Genomic DNA, 18,318 nt, shown 5'->3' with positions numbered 1-18,318 from the left:
ATGGACTCTACTGATCAACGGCGGCGATGGTCTGATGGTCCGAGCGGGTATGGTTCTGAGGAGCTATGCGGCGGCGAAGTCAGTGGGATTCGGTAACGACTTGTTGGCTGGAGTGTCTGCACAGCGGTGGTGTCTGCTGGACCTAGCCGGCAAGGTTTAGGGCGTAGATCGACGGGAAAGGCGGCGCGATTAGATGCAATGGAGGAGGGTGCTACATGGATCATATACGGTGGGCTGGAGTGTGGGCTTGGCTAGTTGTCCTGCTGGGCCTAGAGTTTTGGGCTTTTCTTTTTGAGCTGTTGGGCCTTTAACTTGGACTAGGGCTTTGGCCCTTGGTCCAACACTATGTTTTTAGCTTTTTGTCTAATTATAATAAATTTCCTTGTATTAGGAAAGTAACGAGTGTAGTTTGGCTTGTCTATTCGCTATGTTTTTTTCATAGCTTATAGGCTCGCTTTTAAGTGAGCGATAAGTTCAAATATAGTTGGTCTATCCTATGTACAACTGTGGCTCCTCCACGAGTCCTTGTTCTGACCATTGTTATGTGTCAGCGGGTGGGTATGTAATGACCTTCTTGGCATGCGTTATTAACAATTGAATTACCATTATTTCAAAAAAAAAAATAATAATAATAATAAAAGAAAGGGAGAATTCCACATATGGTCACTCAACTATGACTCATTCGACACTTTGGTCACTGAAGTTTCAAATATATCACTTTGGTCACTCAACTATTAAACTGTCAATCACTTAATCACCCAATGAGTATTTTTTTCTCACTTTAATCACTTCTCCCAATAATTCTAATACATATTTCTCAATTTTTTTCACAATTGGTTGGATGAAAATATCATTAATATTGTGGAAAATAATTTTTTTTAATGAAAAAAATTAACAAAGTGACTAAAGTGATTGACAGTTTAATAGTTAAGTGACCAAAGTGATATATTTGAAACTTCAGTGACCAAAGTGTCGAATGAGTCATAGTTGAGTGACCATTTGTAGAATTTTTCCTAAAAGAAATATTAACATTTAATAAAAGAATAAACATAAAAGCTTGACCTATATTCCTATAGAGAATATTATTGATGACGTGAAGAAAGCTCCCAAATTCCCTAAATAAACACAACATGCAGTCTTATACACAATTTATTCAATACTGTAGATCTTTCTCTTTATTGTTAAATGTTGTTTATGTATAAGAGTTCATTTTAATTACTCTTTCTTATAGCTTCTTTTGTAGATTTTCGCAAATGGCAAAACTTTATCTTTCGATTATGTGGTAGTAAAGTTTTCAATTTTATTGGCTATTACACTTCAAGTCCTCACCCCCACATAAATAAATTTTTGGGTCCGCCACTAGACCGGAGGTGGGGATTCAATTCACTTTGTGGCTTGTTCCTTCAGTCGTGGATGTAGATCAAGGTTGCTCTGTCATTGTTGACTGATCTACTACCAAAGCTTTACAACGACATTTCCTAACAAAGAAGTCACTGATGGACCGAGAAGCTACACACTTGGATATGGTTCCAATGAAGTATCTAGAAGCTTTGTCGAAAATATCACCCATCACTTCATGAGCCTCACTAAATTAAGTCAAGATCAAGCGTACGGGTAGTCACATTTATTCCTAATTACCTAAGAAGCACTGATACGGATACAGGTACGGGTACGTAGATATGATACTGTGCGATACGAGGAAACGAGAGATCTTAAATATTGTAGGATACAGGTACGGGAAGGATACGCCGAATAAATATATATTTTTAATTATTTATATATAATTATAAAAGAACCATTGGATTGCCACCATCCTTACACCCATTTTCATCTATGGCAGATGCACTAGAAGCGTTTTCATCTATGTGAGTAACTACGTGTCAAACCTTCCATAACCACCTATCCATATTACCTCAAGAAGCTGCCACATAAACCCTTATTTTCAGACTATAAAAACCTCAATTTCTCAATCCAAAAGCCACATTCCCACTTTCCTAGTCTATATCCAACCTACAAAATTCAATTCAGAAGAGAAGGAGAAGGAGAATACCACTCTGTTTGGGGGGAGAAGGAGAAAAACTGATCCAAAAAGTCTAGAGAATCACAGTAGTCGCGATAAGCTGAGAAGTAGTCCTTAGAGGTCATAGTCGCCATAAGCTCCAGCAAAGAGGAAAAGAAGGCAGAGAGAGCGAACCCAAAAGACGCGAACTGATCTAGGTTTACTAACTCTTTTTTTTTTCTTCCCCCCCCCCTCCTTTTTAGGGCCAAAATATCCCATTTACCCCTGCATATCCAATCTAATTACCAAATAACGTATCCAAGTCAAGATACGCGCGTATCCAAAATTGGATTCGTCAGATATGCGTATCGCACCCGTATCCTGTATCGGTACTGGATACGCACTCAATTTGGCGTATCCATGCTTTGTAGCTAATTACCAATGCTAAGCTAGAGATGAAAAATGTGCAGCGAACACCACCTAGGGGTGACGGCACCTCAACATCAAATGATCAAAAAATCCATTGCGACTATCCAACCCATTAAAGTTGAGGTTTTCAAAAGGGTTCATGGCGGGCAAGACTACTTTGCAATTTGTGTTCAGCACACAATGAATCTCGGAAAAGCTAAACTGAGATTATCCATCGCCCAACTTCCTCCAAGGTCGGCTAGGGAAAATCCACACAAAGCGATAAGATCACGAAGAAGAAGAAAGTTGGTGGTTGGATAGAAATCCTAGCCACAGCAAACAACACCACTAGGTCAAAACCACTTCAGACGTTGCTGCATTGGCGACCAAAACCTCCAGTCCTAACCGCATCTTGACTCGATAAGTAGGCTGGACCTAGACAACACGAAAATGATTGCTCTAAGGTTAAACATTGAGAACATGTCACCACAAACTTCTAAAAAAAAAAAAAAAAACCTCTACCTCCATCATTGATTTAAGCTTGAAGCCCCTAGCCCTCTAAACCAAGCTTGACACATCAAGTTCAGTGCAAACTCATACTACTAGAGTCATAAGGAGAATACTAAGCTTGTCTACTCTGATTATCAATCCTAGGATTACACCAGTATTTGTAACATTTTCAGATTTTAGTGCAAATGGGAGGTTCTTGAGTTGAACCCAAACCCTAAGTTGAAAGTTTGTAACAACCATAATAGCATCATCAAATCGCCATTGACCGCCATGCAACACCCGTTTACACACCATTATCATATTCAAAGCGAGTCATATGGAGCAAGCCACTAGATCTGAACACCACCAAAGGAGCTTATTCAATGCCTCACCATTGTTCCTTGAAACACAACTGTCATCAGAAATCTACAATTCTCCCCAGAATTGTAAAGGTCCGTTTAATCCGACAATACGAGTTCTGAGGCAAGACTCCCCGTCTTCTCTTCAATTTAAGACTCGTTGTCCTATCTTTAGTTTAAGACATATGAGATTGAAGAAGGTGCTTCAGCGTTATGTACCCACATTAATTATGGATAAAAACATCACAATATTTCGTTTTTAAAAAATTTGGTATTATTTTGATAGTTTTAAAATTCAGATAATAAAAAAACCTAGTCTTTATTGACACATGCGATGCATGTGTGAAACATTTTTGTTTTTTATTTTTACTTGTTGGAGGAAAAAAGTAGGAAGTTATACCTGTAGGATGTCAGGATGTGGGAGGTTATATCTGTAGATAGTGGGATTGACAGTTTCCTTCTGTTTCTGAATTTTTATTTTCATTTATTATTTTTCTATTTACCATAATATCCTTCATATATTAAAGATTATTTTAAATTAACTTATAATTAAAGGATATTTATATTATTTCACACCCACTTTGGCTAACATAGTGAGTTATCTTAATAGTATTATAGATATGAGATTGAAGAAGGTACTTCAACGTTACGTACCCTTAAATGAATTATGGAAAAAAACATCATAATATTTTGTTTTTAAAAATTTGGTATTATTTGATAGTTTTAAAATTTAGATAATAAAAAAAAACTAGTCTTTATTGACACATGCATGCAATGCATGTGTGAAACATTTTTGTTTTTTATTTTTACTTGTTGGAGAATGATGTGGGTTATATCTGTGGATAGTGAGATTGACAATTTCCTTCTTTTTCCGAATTTTTATTTTCATTTATTAATTTACTATTTACCATAATATCATTCATATATTAAAAATTATTTTAAATTAACCTATAGTTAAATGATATTCATGTTATTTCACACCCACTTTAGCTGACAAAGTGGGTTCTCTTAATTATTGTAAGGGTTTTTGTCCATTTACCCCATTTCTATAGATTTTTTTTCCACTTACCATATTAAGTTTTTTTAATTCCCTCTTACCCAAAACACTCTAAGGAGATCTTCCTTAATACCCCATTAAGATTTTTTTTTTTGTTTTTATTTTTTTTTAATACCATTTTACCCTCACCTTTGTTACTTAGAGAGAGAGAGAGAGAGAAACCATAGGGGACTTCGCCGGAGCCCGGATTCCGGTCACCGGAATATGGTCACCGACTGCCGCCCACCGGACTTTTCTGAAAACCTCATCGAAAAGGTTTATTGCCCCCAATAGACGTCTATCAGCCATGTATTGCTCCCCAATAGATGTCTATTGCCCCCCAATAAGACTTTCAGTTTCCAGAATGGGAACTAATCTCCTTAGATTTAGATAAATAAAACTTTGATTACATAAAAAAAAAGGAGATTACATCAATTCAAAACGTTTATTGCCCCCCAACAAACGTCTATTGCCCCCCAATAGAACTTTCAGTCATCGGAATATGAACAAATATTCCTAAAATTAGACAAATAAAACTTTGATTAAAGAAAAAAAAAGAGGAGATTACATAATTTAAAACATCTATTGCCTCCCAATAGATCTTTAATAGACATTTATTGCCCCCCAATAGCCCTCTATTGCCCTCATATTTTCTAAGGAGAAAAGTTCAGCTACCGTCCCTAAACTATTTTGTCAAGGCCAATTTAATACCCGAACTCTCAAAAGTATCAATGTGATACCCAAAGACCTAAATTGGCATCAACGTGATACTTCCGTCCAAAATTTCTGACGGCGTCGTTTGTTTGCTGACGTGGGTAAAAAAAAAAAAGGGCAAAATCGACTTTTACTCTTTTTTTGTTAATTTTCATTTTTTTTTTTTAGAAAATTTTAGCTACCGTTCCCAAATTATGGTGCCAAGGCCAATTTGATACCCGAACTCTCAAAAGTATCAATGTGATACCCAAAGACGTATTTTGACATCAACGCGATACTTCCGTCAAAAATCTCTAACGGCGCTATCTGTTTATTGACGTGGCAAGCACGTGGGCCCTTAAAAAAAGTGAAATGACCAATTTACCCTTCTTTTTTTTTCTTTTCATTTATTTTTCTTCTTCTTGTTCTTGTTCTTCTGGGATATTGTTCTAGCCAAACTGCTGCAAGCTCCGATCCTTCTCCTCCACCCAAGAATCAAAGAAAAATGGCTTATGCTTCTTCTTCAACCTCAGTCCTCTTCTTCTTCTCTCGCCTCCTCCTCTCTCTCATCTCTTTCCCCTCCGCCCAAACCATCACCAATACTGCCATCATCCTCTCCAATTCCTGCTACAAATTCATGTTCTTCGCACTCAACTCCCAGCGGACGGACCCAAAACCAAAGTTGGGTGACACGATTAACAAAAAAAAAAAAAATCAAATCTTTCTGCACCCAGAAAACTGCTCTGGGCACCCAGAGACGCCCATGTCTTCTTCTCCGCCAAAACCGATTTCCTTCTTCTCCGCCCAGCAACTTTCCTCTTTCGGGACAACCAACTGGGAAACTGGTTCGCTGCACACCAAATTCTGGTGAACCTTAGCTCCACCAACCATCTTCTTTCTTCGCAAAGACCGTCACCCATTCACTAATAGAACCTCCGTTCATCAAACGCCCTCCTTCACCGCCACAACCTCAGCGTCATCTTCCTCCACCGCCACCGTCATGTCAGTAACAACAGATATCACATACTCCGATCAAAATCACAATCACAAGGTCAAAGCAACATATAACTATGAATTCATGTATACAAGAACTAAAAACAAACCCAGCATAAACCAAAAAAGCAAAACCAACCCAGATAGCATTTGAGCACAATTAGATCAAGAAAAAGACTTGGCAGCTGGTACTTGGTACCTTTGGCTTCTCCCACACACTGTCAATTGCTCGATTTGGGTAAATGGGTCATTTCACCTTTTTTTTGGACCCACGTGCTTGCCACGTCAACAACACAAACGGCGCCGTCAGAAATTTTAGACGGAAGTATCACGTTGATGCCAATTTAGGTCTTTGGGTATCATATTGATACTTTTGAGAGTTCGGGTATCAAATTGGTCTTAGCAGAATAGTTTGGGGACGATAGCTGAATTTTTCTCCAAAAAAAAGAAGGGTAAATGGGTCATTTTACTTTTTTTTTTTTTACCCACGTGCTTGCCACGTCAGCAAACAAACGGCGCCGTAAAAAATTTTGGACGGAAGTATCACGTTGATGCTAATTTAGATCTTTGGGTATCACATTGATACTTTTGAGAGTTCGGGTATCAAATTGACATTGGCAGAATAGTTTGGGGACGGTAGCTGAATTTTTCTCTTTTCTAAGCTAAATGGTCAAAACCCCAAAAAATATATCTTGATGGTCAAATATCAATATCACCAAACTTGACTTTCTTGAACACATGATGTTTAATTAAAATAGGGGTTTTGTCCATTTACCCCATTTCTAGGGATTTTTTTCACACTTACCCCATTAAGTTTTTTTAATTCTCTCTTACCCAATACACTCTAAGGGAGTCTTCCCTAATACCCCATTAAGATTTTTTTTTTGTTTTTAATTTTTTTTAATACCATTTTACCCCTCACCCCTTTGTTACTTAGAGAGAGAAATAGAGAAAATGGAAGAGAGAGAAACCATAGGAGACTTCGCCGGAGCCCGTCACCGGCCGCCGGATCCGGTCAACTTTCGCCGGAATCCGGTCACCGGCTGCCGCCCACCGGAATTTGCTGAAAATCTCACCGGAAAGTTTTTTTTGCCCCCAATAGACATCTATTGCCCCTAAGGGCAATAGACGTCTATTGCCCTCCAATAGACGTCTATTGCCCCAATAGTCTATTGCCCCCTAATAGACGTCTATTGGCCCCCAATAGACGACTATCAGCCATGTATTGCCCCCCAATAGACGACTATCAGCCATGTATTGCCCCCCAGTAGACGTCTATTGCCCCCCAATAGACGTTTAGATTACCGAAATGGTAATTAATCTTCCTAAAACTACACAAATAAAACTTTGATTAAAGAAAAAAAAAGAGGAGATTACATCAATTCAAAACGTCTATTGCCCCCCAATAGATGTCTATTACCTCCCAATAGACGTCTCTCTCTCTCTCACTAGTCCAAATTCAAATTTAAAAACGCATATTGCCCCCCAATAGATGTCTACTGCCCCCAATAGACATTCAAAAAAAATTTCCCTTTCTCCCTGCCCCATTACTTAACAAAAAAAAAAAACGGAAGAGAAAAATTGATTTGGCCACCCAGAGAAATACTCTGGGCACCAAATCGAAGCAAAAACCCAGAAATCCGGCCAGACGTCACCGGTGGCTGTGCTTGCTGCTCTCTCCAATCCTCGAAATGTTAGCAAAATCCTCCTCAGTGAAAACGGCGTCGTTATAGGGGAAGGTCGATCAATCCGGTTTTCTCCTCATCCACGATTGCCAACGATCGTGCAATCGAGGCTGCAAATGGAGATGTGGTCCTCATCAATCCTAGCCAAAGATGATCAGATCGGCTTTCTCCTCGTTGGCTGAGCGGTCGAAGTCTTAATCGGAGTTGGAGGCCGAGTTGTTGAGGTTGACGACGATGGCAACTGAGCGGTCGAGTTCAGAATCGGAATCGTTTGACGGCGACTGCAGTCGTGCTCGACGGCGGTGAGAGAGCGAGAGAGAGTTGGTGACGATGCCGTGGTAGGCGGCCCGACTCTGGTAGTAGGCGGAGTTGGCGTCGGGGTTTTGCAGGGCGGGGAGAGGGGGAGAGAGAGAGAGAGAGAGAGAACGCAGATCGGAGAATGAGAGAGAGAATCGGTGTCCGAGGGGAGAGAGAGAGAGTGGACAGAGTGGCGCAGTTGTAATTCTTTAATTGGGTGGAGGGTAAAATGGTCATTTGGTGTTAAATTGTGTATGTGGGAACAAAAATCTGATGCTGGGGTAAGTGGGATAAGTTTTGCTTATTTTGGTGCTTTGGGTCAAGGACCCATTAAAATATACATTATCTATTTAAGCCAAAATGGATAGGACAACCAACTAACCAAGGCGGCAAGGCTCCTCTACGTTTTATATTTTTATTTTATGAATCAATCTAAAGAAAAAGAAAGATAGAAAGAAGCATCCCACACACTTGTAACCAAAGGCTGGTCACTTGGTGGTCTGTTGGCTTTGCTTTAATTGCCAAGTCTGCGATGACAGGACCCACCCCAAATTCCACCCTGGAATCCGAAGTGGCCCTGCGGGACCCACCTTTAAAGGAGATTTACCAAAAATTTCGGCATAACCTCCCTTAAAAATGGATAACCCAAAATCCTGCGGAAAACAAAATTCACTTCTAATAATCCAACCACAACTCCTGGAGCCACCCTGCTCCCAAATTCCACCAATCCCATCTCAAAGCTAACAACATCATACATAATCTCCGAGAGGTACAAGTTACTACAATCACCAAAGTTAGGTCATAGACCTCAAATATAATTCATACAAGTTTGGGTCACATATCCCTTAATAATCAGAGCATTCTAGGAATATAAGTTTAACATAGAGTACAGTAGGCTAAATAAATAACCTACAAAATATGATGACAGAAGCGGATGCGGTCACTATGGCTCACTCCTATACGCCGAGCAGCAACACTGTAAACTGGGCATTTGAAACCGAAGGGCCCAGGGGAAAAGTATATAAAAAACGTTAGCGTGAGTGGACAAAAATAAACAAATTTAAACCAAATGGATTTTATACTTTCCCACATTTATTTCTTTAAAAACTCCCGATGCATGCAATGATTAAGGAAACCAAAACGAGAGAAGTTCTGCCCAAGAAAACCGACTAGCCCCGCTAGTCACAAACAATTAAAAGAAAAGGTTGAAACTCTGATACTCAAGGAAATAAAACCAGCCCCGCTGGCTTAAATAAATCGGACTAGCCCCGCTAGTCGAAAATAGTATAATGAGTAGGGGAAGACGATAGCCATACGAGTGAGCCTCCCAGGCTCGGGTGATAGCCTCCCAGGCTAAAGTACTCCCATTACTCCCGTAATATACCCTTACGCCACTATGTGTAGCGATAGGATACTGGGCTTGAGAATTACTGTCACAGAGACAGTAACCAGCGCCACAAAGGCGGAGGGCTTCGATGATCCCATCACCTCGCCACAAAGGCGGAAGATCAATGCTAGCAATGATAATAGTCACCCAAAGTATGGCAACAGAAAATCCGAAAAACCAAGTAAATCCATAAATACAAAAGGCTTCCCCATCTCTCGTAAAAGAATTTCCAATGACGTGTCCCACACGCCAAGATAATCTCACGTTCAAAAATAAATAGGAGATAAATAAATATAGAGATTTACTCCATCGAAATCTCATTTCGAAAATCTCATAAAAATCTCAAATCGCCGAATATAAATATAATGTAAATAGTATAAATCCGGAAATCACATCGGAAATAAATAAATAAGAGAAAATAAGCATAATCCAATGACGTGACCCCGCACTCCATAAAACCTTCAAATAATCAAATATCCAAAACCATTTTTGAAAATAACCATATGCTCGGGCAAATAATACGATAAACAAATTATAACCTCGGAACCAATTAAATAAATGCATGCATCATTCTTTAAAAAAAATAAAAGTCCACTCACAGTATATGGTCAATCCTGACGTCGCTCGGTATTTTCCTCGTATGGGGACTCCTCTCGTCCTGTACAAATAGCACTCGTAAAAATATATTTACAGGACGAAAATTAACTTTACGATAATTAGAAATTGAGATTCATAACGTCCCCCTTCAAAAACCAACTCCTTAATTCACATCGAATCCATCCGTAATTCTCCAATAATATTCATTCATCGCTATAAGAATTCTAAGGTGAATTCGAAAGAAATTTGGCGATCGAATTCACGTAAATCGATAATTAACCATTTATACTCAATTCGTAATTCCTCCAATTTCGTCCAAACTTCATGTATAAAATTCTACAATCAATAAAGGATTTATGGAGCCAAAACAGTAATTAAAACTCAGCTCTACGCGCCACCACGCGCCACCCACAGTGGCTGCACGTGGGGCCCACGCGCCACCGGCAACCACCACCAATGGCCACCAAATTTTGGCAGCACCACCTACTCAACAGACCCAACCCCTTTCTCAACTACAAGAAGTTCCAATTTTACCTGGAAGAGCTCCAATTTAGCCGGTGAAAAATTTCCAAAAAAATTCAAGAACCCTAGGATCGGGTTTGATCGATTCAACCTCCACACTGCAAATTGAGAAGCAAGACCTTAGGGGAAATCATCTCCAGCAAAAACCCGACCTTCGACGCCGGTCTGGTGACCGGAGAAGGCCGGAATCGCCGGAAATCGGCAAAAATCGCAAACTGAAACCATTACCTTCCCGGCGCGAAATCAAGCTTCTCCAGCCAAATCTTCACAAAACACCACCGCCAATGTGTCAAGGGGGAGGAGACGAGCCTGGGGGTAGCCGGATTCCGTCGTGGGTCGGCCGGAGGGGGAGAAATCGAAGGGAGAAAAATCGGGCCGAAAGGGGGAAGAAGTCGGGGAAGAAGAGAGAGGGAGAGTTACCGGGTTTCCGAAAATGGAAACCTACAGTGGTAACTTTCTATATTTATATTTTTGTTACCATGAACAGTAACTTCACATTTTAAGCTATAACTTCCACATACGAACTCCGATTTTTACGTACCACATATGCACGCGCTCGGTTTAACGTCCTCTACAACTTTCATGAAGGAAATTTTCTCAAATTGTTAACCCATAAAAAGTCAATTTTTAACCACCCCCTAAACGTTAAAATTATAACCGCGAACGGTAACCATAAAGAATTTCATGTAACTCAGTAAAAAGGTATATCAGATGTGGGGTGTAACATGCGAGGTCCCAAATATATAGACTAGCATCAAAAGCAACAGCAAACGCTTGTAACCAAGAAAAACAAAGAAGCATCTTACACACTTACAGATCTTTTGGCCTCTAGTGACTGATATGAGCACCATCAACACTAGGCAATGTATATATTATTAGAGATTGAAGAAGAAGAGCAGGACAACACAACAGCAAAAAAATCATGACTTTGGAATCGACGCGTGGTCGTTCCTAACAAACCAATATTAAAGATGTAAGAAGAAGAGCAACATGAGTGTCCTCAGAATCTCTCCTCAGACGAGGACTTCTCCGATCTTATCGCTCTTGCAGGTCTTTTGTCTCCAAGGCCATGACAAATCTGGAAACCGAACCTCGACAATGGCGCGGAGGGGAGAGATAGAGGAGAGAGAAAGAGAGACGGCGCCGAGCCTCGACTACGGTGCGGTGGAGAGAGAGAGAGGAGAGAGACAGTGCTGAGGAATCAGAATCGGGTTTGAAGTTTCTGAAAGCTATCCGAAGGACGAAGTCAAAAAAGTTCGAGAGAGTTGCTCCGGCGAAGCTAAAAAGGTCGGACAAATCGGAAAGGGATGAGAGGAGGGGGGGAGATAGAGATCTGAAGGAGATATGAAGGGGTTTATTTATTTTGGTTACAGACAAAATTGTCATTTGGCTTTATATTGGGTAAGTGGGAATGAAAATTTGTTGTTGGGGTAAGTGAGATAATTTTAGCTGATTTTGGTGCTTTGGATCAAGAACCCCAATAGTAATTAGCTTTTCTCCACATATGCTTTGCATGTGCAAGTACATATTTTTTATTTTTCAGAAAATAAAAAAGATAACAGTTATTGCATAGAAAAGATAGTGGGAGAGAAAAGTGAGTTGTGTGTTCTTTTTTTGTTTATTGTTTTAATAAAAGTATATTTTGTAAATGTCATAATTATCATTGTGATTTAATTAGTGCTCAAAGTTTTTTAATCTTCTAAGGTTATTTCTGTCAAAATTCTTAATTTTGACTAATAAACTATTTTATCTTAATAATAGTATAGATTAACCAAGATTTTAAATTTCTCCGAAACTGCCGAAATTTCCGTAATTTTGAAGTACCGAAACGAAATTCATATGCTATATCATTTCCGTCAGAAGTTTCCCAAAATTTTCCGAAATTTTCTTTACATTTCCACGAAATTCTTAATTTCCGAAATATCTACACACACAATATATATTTAAAAATTCACACCGAAATTTTGTCCAAAATTTCTATTAAATTTTTATGTCACCTACAATGAATTTTTACTTCATACTTTTATAGAGAAAATATGAAATTTTGATTTTTTTTTTTTTTTTTTGCAATCAAGTTGAATACAACAAAAAACCTTTTTGTTTTTATCTGCTACAAAGTTGAATGCTCCAACCATAACATGATTTCCTTTTTGCTTCGTCTCAAATATTGTATGCTTCATACACTGTAACATCATATTAGGTAATTCCACAATATCTGATATATGGATTGCATGTGGAAAGGGAACAACACGTACACATACAATAACCATGTGATGAAGTACGAAAATCATTTCCAAAATTCATGTACTTGGGAGCAGTATTGTATGATACTAAATGAAAGCAGTTCAACCAGCTACATCGAACCACATCATAGTAGCTTTTATATTCCTTTTGTTGTACTTGTTCATTTTCATTCATGGGGTTTTGGTTTTACGTGCCCCGCCCCACCTCCTTGTAATTTTCTAATTATTAAAAAAAGTAAATCATATTTACATTATCAATACACATAGATAAAAACACTAGTTTAGCAACCTACTACAGTACTAGTTAATTACTCGTCCATATAAAATATCATAATTCTATTATAAATGTATAATTTTAGAGATGTTACATTGTAAATAGGTTTATTATAGGTTAGTTTAGTCTATGTAAAAGTTTCATTCAAAAATATCATTTTATAAATGCAATTAATTTGATTTCTTTATTTTTAACCGAAATTTCCACCGAAATCGAAACTTTCTCCGAAATTTCCTTAAATTTGAAGTACCGAAATCGAAACCGAAACCGAAATTTGAAACCTTGAGATTAACCTATAGTTAAAGGATATTTATGTTATTTCATAAATATAATACTGTTCGTCCATTTAGCAAATTACAAGAAAAAAAAAAAGGGAATAAATAGAAAAAAAGAAGTAGGAAAAATCAGAGAGTCTTGTAATTTCGTCAGCACAGAACGCCAGAACTACACTATAGCAAGAGAGAGCTCTCCCACACTTGGATCAGTTTGATTTCAAGAAACCCTAGTTCCCCCCAATTTCACTTTCAATTCCAATCCAACGCCGCTCTCAATGTTCAACAGCAACAGCGTATCAATCTCAGTCTCCGATGACGAATCCGACGAGCTCGGCCGGATGCGCGTCCGAGTTCGCCGGAAGCGCAAGAAACTCGGCCACCGATTCAAGAACGAGTTCCTCCGCCGAGTGGTGAGGAGTCTGGTCAAGTACTGGGCCCTTCTGATTCTTCTCCCAGCCATTGGTTTGCTTCTGTACGAGGCTTGGAGTATCGGCTGGAAATCCCCACAGCTCAATAATAAGTCGGAAAAGCCGAGTTTGGTCCACTCGGAACTCAATGCGAGTTCGGAGAAGAAATCCGAAGGCAATTTGAATCGGCTTGATCCTATCACTCGGGTTATTCATGGCGTTAGGGAACGTGAGTTTCCTTTTCTTCTGTTCTTGTTTGTTTGATTTCTATAGTTTGGAGGGAAATGTGAAATAATTGAAGGAAAATGATGTCAAGTTTGTTTGTTTTCGAGTTTCGACTCAGTTTCTAAGCTTCATTTATGTAAATATTTGACTGTTTAAATATCTTGAATTACTTCATACCTGTTTAGGCTTAAGAGAGAGTGTAGAGGCCATTATTGTTGTGTTAGTGTTACTGATAATTGGGTTATGTGTTACTGTGGTTGGAAGCGAAGAATTGGAATGTTAGAGAAGTTTGATATGTGACATGAGTTTGTGAATAATTTTAGGTTGCTTGCAAATCTTACCTCCTGAAGAACTTGAGCATCTGGAAATTCCTGTGCGCGAAGATGCCACTAGTCCTGTTAAGAAATTGTTATACAGAACGGAGAATGATGGTCCGTTGTTAGGAGGGTACAATACCCGGTCTGAAGAGCACACAGAGGCCACAAGATTTAATTTGTTTACGGGAAATCAAACTCTAGATCAGAGAGGTGAAATGTTTAAGGTTATAAGCTGCATCTTTTATCTAATTTCCGGGTCTAGTTTAGTATTTTGCTCAGTATCATTTATAAGATCAAGAGTCAACAGCAAACTTATTGATTTGGATGTGATGTCAATGTGTTTTTATCTTTTTATGTTGTTGTAGAAGAGACAGTATTCATATTCTTAGAATTTTGTTGCTCACAGGTAAATGAAACTGTTACCATAAACTGTGGTTTCTACAGTGAAAATGGTGGGTTTAAGATCTCAAATGAAGACAAGAATTACATGCAAAGTTGTGACATTGTAGTCTCCACTTGTGCATTCGGTGGTGGAGATGATCTTTATCAACCCATTGGAATGTCAGAGGCATCTCTTCAGAAGGTTTCTATCCTTCCCCTCATGCATCACTTGTTAGCTATTCAAGTTCAGTATTCTTATGTGGTGCTGAATTTGTGCAGGTTTGCTATGTTGCTTTTTGGGATGAAGTTACTGTAAGTACTCAGGAATCAGCTGAACATAGAATTGGTGAGGATGGATTTATTGGGAGATGGCGCATTGTGGTTGTAAGCGATCTGCCTTTTGCAGACCAAAGGTTGAATGGAAAAATCCCCAAGGTGACAAGTTTTTTGCCTCACTTAATTCATCACATTTTTTATCATTCATTTTGTATTTGATTAAGTGTGATTTGCATTGCATCTTGATCATGCTTTCCTTTGTAACCTATACTTTAGGGCAATGTGTTTATCATGATTTCTAAGGGCTATTGTCTTATCATATTTATTTTTCTGTAATAGTTCTGTTTGATGTAGTCACATCAATTATGTTAATTTATTGAGAAATATCAGATATTCAAGTGTTCTATTTCAACTGTTAGTCGAAATCATACATATTGTGTGCGAATATCTCTCTGAGACTTAATATATTTGGTCTGGTGTCAGATGTTGGCACATCGCCTTTTTCCTCATTCAAAGTATTCCATTTGGGTGGATTCGAAGTCCCAATTTAGGAGGGACCCTTTAGGTGTTCTTGAAGCCCTTCTTTGGCGTACCAATTCAGTACTTGCGATCTCAGAACATGGAGCTCGCAGTAGCGTTTATGATGAGGCAAAGGCCGTTGTCAAGAAAAACAAGGCCAAACCAGAAGAAGTTGAGGTACAGTTGGCTCAGTACCGTCATGATGGATTGCCAGAAGACAAGAGGTTCAATGGAAAGAAAGGTATGGTTTTTTTCCCCCTTCTATTACTTGTTTTAACATGTTCTCTCGATTGATATGTGGACATCCATGATGCTTCATGATTGGAAAGATTGTTAAGTTATTATGCATCTCTGTTGCCTGCATTGTTTTTGAAGTTGCAGTAGTTTAGTCTACCATAGTTTTGGATAAATAAAGAGTATTCACTACTGGGTTTTGGATATTAATGTAATTTTGAGGAAAAAGGAAAAACTTCCTATTTATTCAAGTTTTGTTTATCAGTCCTCATCTCCAATTGTGTTCTTATGAGCCCTTTCCAATAGCTGACACTTCAGAAATGAGAATAACTACCCTCATGTAAAAAAATCGAAGGATAGAAAGAGCTTGTTTAAAAAAGGAAGGCCCCCCCACAACCATATAAGTCGAACTATCAATGTTAGGTACAGACACGTAGAACAAAAACCTCCAAAACTATATGATCTAGAAGCCTGTGCCCTTGTTGTTTTATTCCTGTGCTCAATCCCTGCATCGTTGACCTGTGCAGCTCTTGCCGAAGCATCTGTTATTGTTAGGGAGCATACCCCGTTGACGAATATGTTTATGTGCCTCTGGTTCAACGAGGTGGTCCGTTTCACATCTCGCGATCAGCTCAGTTTCCCATATGTACTGTGGAGGTTGAAAGTGCTCAAGAGCATCAACATGTTTCCTGTATGCACCCGCAAAGATCTTGTTAATAGTATGGGCCACATACGCAAGACTAAGCCTCTGAAAATTTGACTTTTGGGTGGACAGGTAGTGCTTCAATTTCCTAATCTGAATAGAATTTTGCTTGGGAACTCGGTCAGTACTAAATTCCTTCATTCATTTGTACCTTCAATTATCCCACTTCAATATTTTAGCTTGAAAAGGTACGATTTTACATAGGTTTGTAATATTATTCTCTCATTCTATGTATTTATTCCCATATTTTTATCAAAGGAATATTTGTTATTCGGCTTATGCTTTGTGTAGTTTCAATTAGTTTGCTTTCATAGCTTAGCAATTAAGCTAAGACAGAGAGAGATAAGCTAGGTTTCCAACCTAAACGTTGAAGGGTCTCTAGCCTAGACTGCGGATCTGCATGTCATGTCCGGTGTAGGCGTAAGCGTTGATGAGTTTCTCTTTGGTGGGTGTGGGCTGCAGCTAGTTTGGCTTGTGGTGGAGAGTGGAGATCTTTATTGGTTGAAATTGAGAGGATTGGGAGGGAGTTGGAGTCCTTTGGGCCGACTTCTTGCTTGGCATTCAGATTGACCTCTTGATTTATTTATTTTATAAGAATTGATTCGACTTATAGCAGCAGCTTGGGGTGTAGATCTTGTGTTGCTTGATCCCCGGTTTCCAGCCTTGTTGGATTTTACTCGTGGTTGTTGGTAAGTCTTTGTTTTTTGGTGGCTTGTTGGAAGGGACGGCAGCCGGAAGTCTTGACGACAATTATTACGGTTTGGCAATGCCGCAATGGTTAAGGAATTAGATATTCTGAGCAAACTGATCTGAGGAATGAAATGTACAATTTTTTTTTTTTGGTACATCAAAATGGTGGTTGAATGAGCTATTACTTCGGGGCTGGGAGCAACTTGGGTATAGCTCCTCTCCAAGGAATGTTTTTTATAAGTTAGGGTTCGAACTAAAGACCTCATAATACCAAGAGAAGCCCTGCAGCGTACATCCCACTTGCAGCCTAGCATGCTTCTACAGTTCTACTAGACCAATTCCATTATGTTGAAATGTACAATTTTTGTGCTTGCCTTTCACTTCTCTAATGGCTCAATCGGTCAATTCAATTCTCTACATAAATGCTAGTGCAGTGGCTAAACTATGTTGGGACCCACCGGTCTATTTTTCTTTTCTTCTTTTCTAAAGTATGTAGTGAAAAATGATATAATGTTTATATATTATGTAGTTTAGATTTGTTGAATTTCTAATCTGGAGAAGGGGCTATGGGTATGGTTCCAACTAGTAAGAAGTTGATCTTAGGTTCGATCAAACTTGGCCAGTTAGCCAACCAACAGGCCACGGCTCACCGACTCACAATAAGTTTAATACAATGTGAAGTTATTGTTGTGGTTGGTTTTTATTTTGTTTAGCTTTTTATAAAGTTTTGATATTTCAACTTGATAAGACTCCAGCTCTGAAGACGTGCTTAACACAATGAAGTAATTGAAACCCTAAATCAATGTCTATCCATGAGAATATGAAAACTAGTGAGACAATGAGGTCCTCTTTTACATTCTACTTGGCCCTTAACTCTAGTCTTACATTCAATATCTTAATAGTTGGTGCACCAACTAGGGGTGAGTTCGGTCCAAATTGGTTCGGTTTTGGGCTTGAACTGAGAATTGAATCGAATTGAAAATTTTGTGGGTTTGGTTTTATTTTTTGAGTTCTGATGTTTTAAACTGAACCAAATCGGATCTGTCTGGTTCAGTCAAAGTTCAGTTTTTATATATATATATTTTTTATATGTTTGTCAGTTAAATACAGTCTTGCCACCAACATTCTGCAAAACCTATTCAATTTGAGTTACATTTCATGTAGCCTATTTGCCTTAAGCCCTTGGATGGAAAAATATCAAGTACCCTCTCTTATGCAATGTGTTGTGCCCTTCTCTTTGTTGTATACGAACCCCTCTCAATCTTCTTCCTCTCCACACTGTTGGCACTTCTCTTTCTTCTTCTCATCC

The 18,318-nt window shown here is 38.8% G+C and overlaps 1 protein-coding gene across 1 annotated transcript; it reads left to right on the top strand.

The window, feature by feature from the left end:
- The first annotated feature begins 13,386 nt into the window (after window positions 1-13,386).
- LOC133715046 (probable hexosyltransferase MUCI70) lies at window positions 13,387-16,598 on the top strand. The gene is made up of 6 exons (XM_062141362.1): window positions 13,387-13,893; window positions 14,213-14,430; window positions 14,613-14,789; window positions 14,867-15,022; window positions 15,347-15,623; window positions 16,144-16,598. The coding sequence occupies exons 1-6, from the start codon at window positions 13,533-13,535 to the stop codon at window positions 16,374-16,376; spliced, it is 1,422 nt and encodes a 473-aa protein (XP_061997346.1). The 5' UTR covers window positions 13,387-13,532; the 3' UTR covers window positions 16,377-16,598.
- Window positions 16,599-18,318: the final 1,720 nt, after the last annotated feature.

The sequence above is a fragment of the Rosa rugosa genome, chromosome 6 (genome assembly GCF_958449725.1).
Source record: "Rosa rugosa chromosome 6, drRosRugo1.1, whole genome shotgun sequence".
Classification (NCBI taxonomy): Eukaryota; Viridiplantae; Streptophyta; class Magnoliopsida; order Rosales; family Rosaceae; genus Rosa; species Rosa rugosa.
Note: the sequence above shows the minus strand (reverse complement) of the source record. Positions and strands in the feature narration are given on the sequence as shown.

Bases quoted from the DNA above. Each gene is read 5' to 3' on its own strand.
- LOC133715046 (XM_062141362.1), top strand. From the start codon at position 13,533: ATGTTCAACAGCAACAGCGTATCAATCTCAGTCTCCGATGACGAATCC. The intron at 15,023-15,346 runs GTGACAAGTTTT...GTCTGGTGTCAG, and splicing joins TGAATGGAAAAATCCCCAAG to ATGTTGGCACATCGCCTTTT. The intron at 15,624-16,143 runs GTATGGTTTTTT...TGACCTGTGCAG, and splicing joins GAGGTTCAATGGAAAGAAAG to CTCTTGCCGAAGCATCTGTT.